This window comes from Centruroides sculpturatus, unplaced genomic scaffold (assembly GCF_000671375.1).
Source record: "Centruroides sculpturatus isolate CEXI.00-Female unplaced genomic scaffold, Cexi_2.0 scaffold821, whole genome shotgun sequence".
NCBI lineage: Eukaryota > Metazoa > Arthropoda > Arachnida > Scorpiones > Buthidae > Centruroides > Centruroides sculpturatus.
The window spans coordinates 39,593-47,824 of NW_019384950.1; the positions used below are offsets into that span (position 1 = coordinate 39,593).

At 25.2% G+C, this 8,232-nt stretch overlaps 1 protein-coding gene across 1 annotated transcript; it reads left to right on the forward strand.

Moving 5' to 3' along the window:
* On the forward strand, positions 1-6,914 carry LOC111632263 (putative Dol-P-Glc:Glc(2)Man(9)GlcNAc(2)-PP-Dol alpha-1,2-glucosyltransferase). The gene is made up of 4 exons (XM_023376657.1): positions 1-306; positions 459-647; positions 3,494-3,709; positions 5,757-6,914. Exons 1-4 carry the CDS (start codon positions 139-141, stop codon positions 6,582-6,584), a joined length of 1,401 nt encoding a protein of 466 aa, XP_023232425.1. The 5' UTR covers positions 1-138; the 3' UTR covers positions 6,585-6,914.
* The last annotated feature ends 1,318 nt before the right edge of the window (positions 6,915-8,232 follow it).

The following is an 8,232-nucleotide window of genomic DNA, read 5'->3' on the forward strand; positions in this document are numbered from 1 at the left end:
TTTCTTTTAAATGAATTGTTTGCATAATAATTTTAACTTAATTAATTAAAATTCCGACTTGGCAACACTGAAGTAGAATCACATGACTAATTCGTCATATGTTTATACCACGTGGATGTTAAATGGAGTAAACAAACTATGGCTATTTCGATTAAAATCGTCATTTTTTGCATTACTTGGTGTTGTTACGGGGCTGTAACTCTATTGCTGTTTCATATGTTCACAATTCATCAAAATTCGCCGTATATGGACGAAATTTTCCATGTTAAACAAGCAGAAAAATACTGCGATGGAAATTTCAGCGAGGTTTGGATAAATTAATTCTGAATTAATGTTAAATTTTCATTTTTAAACTGAATAGATTATAATTAAGATCTTAAATTAGAAATTTAATTAATTTATTTTCTATAAATTAATGTTTCATTCTTTACTGTTATACTAGTATTGTATGATTTCAGTGGGATGACAAGATTACCACACCTCCTGGCTTATATTTGGTATCTATAGGTATTCTGGTGCCTGCATCATCTCTATTTCATATAAATTATTGCACTACAATTGGACTGAGAATCATCAATGTCGCTTTTTCAATGGGAAATATGTACATTATTTATGTTTTACATGCTTACATTCATAAAACACATCAGGTATTTATGTAAATACTTTTGCTTCTTGTCTGGATTAATGCTTCTTGATGTAGCCTAGGGCTGGTTTAATTGTACAGACTTATCTCACCTTGTAGGTTACTTGATCTCTGACTCTTTCATCACTTAACCTACAAAGTATAATAAGCCTAGTCAGCCATGGGCTACATCAAGAAGAGATATTCATGTATTATTAGATATTAGCTTAGAATTATTTGAATTAAATTTTTACATTTTACTACTATGGTCAAAAAGTATCCAGAATGGTTCATTTAAACTTTCTGTGTGCAATTGAGTGCTGTCATCATTTTTTTTTTTGTCATTTGGTACATCTTTCATCAACAGCAATCTGTATGTCATCTTCTGTTTTCATTTGCATATAACTGCTTGTTTTGTGTGTAAAGAATTTTTGCACCAGTGATTTCTCAAAATGTCCAGTATAATTGAGCAAAGAACATACATTAAATTTTTTTTCATAACAGAATTACTGTACAAAACCGTTGGAAATGTTGCAAAATGTCTTTGATGACAATAGTCTAACAAAACAAGAATTTTTGAGTAGTACAAAATGTTCAAAGAAGGCAGAGAATGTATCAAAGATGACCATGTTCTAGTACACCATCCACTTCAACTGATGAACTAAACACTCAATGATCATTTAACAATTAGGGACATTATTGAACATATTTCAGTATAATTTGGATCTTGTCAAGCAATTTTAAAATATTATTTGGGTTTCTGGTGCGTCACTTCTTGAGTCATCCCAAAAGCATTGAATTTTTTCCAAAAATAGCAACATGTTCAAGCGGCTAAGGATATGCTTTTTCAAGTGCAAATTGTTCTTAAAAAGTCTCATGGGATGAAACATGGATCTAAGCTATTGACACCAAAATAGCTCAACAATCAAATGAATGGTACTCAAAAGGTAAAGCAAGACTGAAAAGACCATGTTAAACTCAGTCAAAAATCAAAGTCACATTGACTGTTTTCTTTGATTGTCATGGTGTTGTGCATCACAAAGTTTTCCAACTGGCCAAACTGTTGATAAAGAATACAAATTGAGCATTTTGCATCGTTTACATGAAGAAATTCATAAAAAATTACCTGATTTGAAGCAAGAAAATTCATGGATTTTGCACCACAATAAGGCACTTGCTCACAATGCTCATGAAGTTTTGGTCAAAAATTTAACAAATATGGTTCCATAAACTTCATATTCACTTGATATGACACTGTGTGACTTTTTCTGTTTTCTCAACTAAAATTTCTGTTTTTTGGTCACTGTTTTGAGTTGATGATGCCATAAAACAAAATTTGCTGCAAGTCCTGTAGGGGTTTCACGAAAATGACTTTAAAGCATATTTTGAAGACTTGAAAAAACATTGGCATAAGTGCATTGCAGTGAGAGGGGATTACTTTGAATGGGACAAAATAACATTTGATGAATAAATTTAAATCTTGCATTTTATTGAACCATTCCAGATACTTTTTGATCAAAGGGGTATTAATTCAAATAGTAATTTAAATGAAATTTTAATATGATATATAATCAGTACTACATCTTCCTTATGTCTTCCAACAATACTTTATTAGAAACAAATGTTTTCAGCCTAGTTTATGGGCCTGCTTTAGGTTTTAAGTCTCTGAATTATACAGTTTACTAAGTATTCAAAAATTCGAATGTTCCAATCTTTAAAACTGACCATTTAAAAAAAAATTTTTTTTTTTAATGAATAAGCTAATACATTGAATTAAATTTAAATTTTTTGATATGGCAATTGATTTTAATAATATTTTCTAAGAGAAATTCTTAGAATAAAGTCTACTGAAAATTAATGAATAAATCTGATAAAGAAAATTTTGTAACCTGTTATATATAAAAAACAGAGAAAAATACTGATTACAAATTATAAACTATCAAAATATGAATATGAATATTAAATAACATCAAATTGTTTCTCTCTCTATACCAGTGAAAAACCATGTATAGACATTATCATTTTCAATTTTAAACTGTACAGTACATAATCTAAAAAATGCTAACATTTATATTATTTTAAATCTGTTTAAATATAAAGATTATTAAACATTTACTTAACTACAGTATTTTATTTGAAATTATTACAGAAAATGCATTTTGTATCAATTAATTTTATATCAAAAATAATGTTTTTAATATTAATAGGATATTTGGTATTTGGTTGTCAATTAGATTGTTGGTTACATTTTTAATGTGGATTAAATTTAGATCTGGAGATTTTTACTGTTTTGCTGAAAACTTATAATTTAGAATTAAAATACTTTGTAGAAAATTTAGTGAAAGTTAGGCTAAACATTGCATGAAGGTAAATATTAGTTTGATATAATTAAAAATGCAAAATTAATGACTTGTAATAAATACATTGTAAAATTTAAATATTTTTAAAGAAATCAATATAATCATTTAGTGTATTTTCAATAATCATTATGATTGACGTATTTCAAACTACAGTATAATCTTTCTAATTAACACAGGATAAACAATGCCAATCAAAACAGAAAATATATTGAAAATAATTTTTAAAAATGTATTTTTTTTTAAATTTGCTTTTCAGATGAAATATATATAATAAAATATTAAAATTTTACAACAAATTTTACTATTAATTACAAATAACAAATTTACTGTTAATAACAAATTTTACTGTTAATAAGAACTGTTAAAACAAGCATAGTCATGCTTGTTTTAACAGTTCTTATTATATACTGTTACTATTTTACCTTGTTTTTTTTAAATTCAAAGCTTTAATAATTTATTTAATTTACTTATTTGAACTATATATTTAGATAATTTTTTTATTTTTTAACAGAATATTAAGAAGTATCAACATATTTTATCTTCATTAAATCTTGCCTTGTTTCCATTATCATATTTTTTTACATTCCTATACTACACTGATTCAGGAGCTCTTTTCTTCATTTTACTCATGTATTTATTTCATCTAATGAGAAGTGATGGAACAGCTGCTCTTTTTGGTTTGTTAGCGATACTTTTTCGTCAAACCAGCATTATTTGGGTGTTTTTTGTAAGTATTATTATTGTGTATTATGCAATAAAATGTAAATTACATAATCTAAAATTATTTAGAGCTAACAATAAAAGTATTCAAGTAAAACTATTACTTGAATGCTTAAATTAAGTTTAATAAATTTACATTTCTACTATAAGTTTAAAGGATGCTTACTAAACTTTTTAATAAAAAATTTAATTTAATTTATATAGGAACTAATAACTAAATAATAATATGTAAGGTTTTAAAAAAAAAAGGAAAAAAATTCTTATTGTTTATTCAGATACAGTAGAGCCTCGAAAACTCGGCACTCGATAACCCGGCACTCCAGATAACTCGGCCACACCCTGGCAGGGCAAAAATACCCTTAGATAATTAATTTTCATCATAGACAGCTTTATGCCTCACAAAGTATTTTTCTGAGGTCTGTCTTATCAGGTAAATTACTGTACACTATGTATTCATTAATTTTCATTTTCATGTAGTAAAGGCTCTATGCCTTCATAAAGGATGTACTTTTCCTTTGTTTAAGGGTATTTGGGCAGTTTATTCTCTGTTGTATTCTCAAGCAAATAATACATACAAGTACAGTACAGTATTTTCTGAGGAAACACTCGTACTTATTTTTTTTTAACCCCATTCCCGATAACCCGGCATTTTCACAAACTCGGCCACCCTTCGGTCCACATTAGGCTGAGTTTTCGAGGCCCTACTGTAGTAAAATGTAAAATTTCTAGAATACATATGCCTAAAAATACAAGTAAATCATTCTCAAGTTACAATCAATGTTTCAACAAATGTTACATTTGTTGATCATATAAAAAATTTATTTCACGCGCATGGCTCAAGAATGAGCTGTAACTCAGGGAAAGGATAGAAGAAGCCTATAATTTAACACAGAATATTGCTGGAATTTTTGAAAGAATACACCAATTAAAGAAGCAACAAGTAGGAACGTACATCAGAAAAGGCAGAGAATATTTTGAACACTTTTTATATGTTGGATACCTATTCGAAAATTCATATGCTTGTAGAAAATTTTATATTTTCAGTAAATACATAATTATTAATTTTCTTATTTATTTGAATTAATCAACCTTCACTAAAAATTTGCATGTAATTTGAGAATTGCATTTTATTTCATTTACAAGTTCATTTTTAGAAATACTCTTACTACAAGTGTTTTGTTCATTTTTCATACTCTTAATATGTTCTGTGAATTTTTCAATCTTAAATACCTCAATAAAATTTAAGAATAGATTAAAATACATACTTTCAAAATTGTAATAAATATAACTGTTTGTTCAGTAACATCTCTCTTTGATTTCCTAATGCTAAAATATTAAAAGACAGACTCTTCCTTATAGAAGTCTCCTGTACAAGCAATGGAGTTCTATAAGTAAAAAGTTTGTTTTTAATACTTCAATATAATTGCTTGTATTTAAACCATCAGACAATGTTCTATTTGTGGCATTATATTAACCAAAACATAAAATAGTTATTTTTTTATAATATAATGCAACAATATAATATAAAAGGACAGTATAAAAGTTCAACCAAAATAGAAAAAGAATCATTATTTTTGAGCAAAATTCTAAAATTATTAAATATTTTGATATACTGATATATCTTTAGAAGTTCTGATTGAACTTTAAGTTATAAACAATTTTAATATAATTAATTTTTTAAATAAGTTTAGTACTTTGCATGGTGGATTTTTAGTTATGCATTTTAGTTATGAAGTTTTTATTTACTCTTTTATTAATAATTTTTGATTAAAAATTGGTTATTGATTAAGTTAGTGTATTTAACATTTAGTCAGTTTTTTATCAATATTATAAATCTTTCATTTTTTAAAGAACTTTTTGATTTTTCTTTATGTTATTGCTTAAAGTTTTGATTAATTAAAACTTTATAAATATAATAATACTTTACTTTTTTTAATTTTAAATATCACAAATGAAAATAATAATGAAATATTTATCACTATTATTATCAATTTATAAAAATATAAACTTAATATTTAAATTATCAAATTTAAAAATTAGTTTTCTTTTATCAGGTTGCAGTTTTACAGTTAATTAACATTCTTACTTATTGGATAAGAAGAGAAACATCAGCGAAACAAGATCATGTTCATTCTTTACTTCCATTTATTAAATACACAAGAACTATACTTCTACACAGAAAACAGTTATTTCATATATTATCAGATATACTTAAAACAACTGGAAATTATGTATTAATTGGAATTGGATTTGTATTATTTGTTATTTATAATCAGGGTATAGTTCTTGGAGATAAAAGTGCTCATCAGGCTTGCTTTAATTTTCCACAGATTTTATATTTTCTAGGATTCTTTCTGTGTTTTTCTTGTTCCTATTTAATTAGTTTTACTAAACTTTTGCAGTTTTTAAAATTTTGTCAAACTCATTTCTTTCTTACATGTTTTTTCTGTGTAGTAAGTGGTGCATTTATTTACAAATTTACATATGTTCATCCTTATTTAATAGCTGATAATCGTCATTTGACATTCTATATTTGGAGAAAAATACTTGGTTACAAATCAATCATTCCTTACCTTTACATTCCTTTATATTTATATTCCGCTTGGTCGTTGATTCATTCACTTTCACATAAATCAGAGTTATGGAAATTAACCTTTATATTTTGTCTTATTGTTGCATTGATTCCTCAACAGTTATTGGAATTCAGATATTTTATAATACCATATATTATTTTGAGACTGAATATGAATGTCGGTAACTGGTTACAGTTATTAGGAGAAACATTTGTCTATATATTTATAAATATTGTTGCTTTATATTTATTCTTTTACAAAACTTTCCATTGGCCAGATAGTAATGATGTACAAAGAATTATGTGGTAATATTTTTGTACAGTGTTGTAAGATTTAATGTATTATAGATTTAATTACAATGCTATCTAAGCAGCTGACATTTTTAAAAATTTTAGTTTAAAGTATATTATCAAAAGTAATTTTTGTATAAAAATTGATAAAAACATAAATTTTAACTTTATAATTGTTAATATAATTATCAGAGACCAAGTAAAATTCTGAATTCAAACTTTAAGATCATTAAAAAGTCATTTCAACTAATGAGAAGCTTAAAATGCAAAAATAAATTAATTTTTTATGATGATTTTTCACTTATTAAAACTATAAGATGGCATTAATGTATAATTATCCATTTATTAATGAAAGCATATTTCCTAATATTTTTTACAATTAGTAAATACTAAAATAAATCTTGATATATAGCATTTTTTTATTCATTAATGTTTACTTTGAAAATATTAGATGAAATTAAAATATTATCATTTTTTAAATTATTACATTAGCTAAGTATATTATTAGTATTATTTCTTGATTTGTTAGTGAATTTAAATGTTAACATCACCTAACAACTTACTGTATTACTTTGAATTTAAGATGTATCATGCTTTTAAAAAGGATTTTCTGAACAAAATTGGATGATAGCTTGAAGAAAAGTGACAAAAAATATCCAAAATTTAAGAACTGTCTTGAATCTAAGACTTGTTTTTAAGTTCAACATTTGAAAAAGTGAATTTTAAATTACAGAGATCAAAATTTAAATTTGTGTTAAATATAAATTATATAGATATAAATATAAATATAATATTAGATACAAAATAATAAAAAATTACTTTTAAGCTACTTCCATCTACATATAAATAATTTATATGATTTTTTTCAAAATGATAAATATGGCATCTTAAAAAGAATCATTATCTAAACAAGTTATTTGAATGTAATTGAAAATAAATTTTAAAAAAATGCAAATTTGAAAATAAATACTGTGTTTTAATTAAAAATTAAAGAGACTTCCAGATATTTAAGTGGCAAGACATTTAGAATGAATGAACCTAAAACTAAATTTTAATATTGGATTTTCATCTCTGAAAATTTCTTATAAAAATGCTTTTAGTAGATTATATTTATCAATCCTTATACAAGGTAGCACTTTCCAATTTTTTTTCTGCTGGTTATTTCGTTTTTTGTAGTTTTGTATCATATCTATCAGTTTAAATCTTCTACCATAAGCTGGAGTTTTTGTAAATTATATATAAAAAACACACCTTTTCATACGTTTCCAGCATTTCTTTATAGTTCTAATGAACTTTTTGGCTTGATTACAGGTCTTCTTCAGGTTAGAAACCATTCTAATTGGAAGGAATTATGTTGTGTTTGAAAATAGAACAATTCAAAGTTTCTTTGAGGTTATTTAAATATTTTATGTTATAACTTGAGATTTATAAATTTAAATAAAATTATTTCTTGAAATTATAAAATAATCATTGGCGTAGCCAGAGTTTTGTTATGGGGGGCCTAGTAGAGGCCAACCTGACACAAAATTGAATTATTTCAAATTATTGTTCATTAAAATGAAATTTCCATAAGAATTGACAATAACACATAATATGAAACTTCCTTTATTCATACGTTCTCATAACATTAATATCAAACTCTAGCAATGCCTTAAAGAAAAATTAAC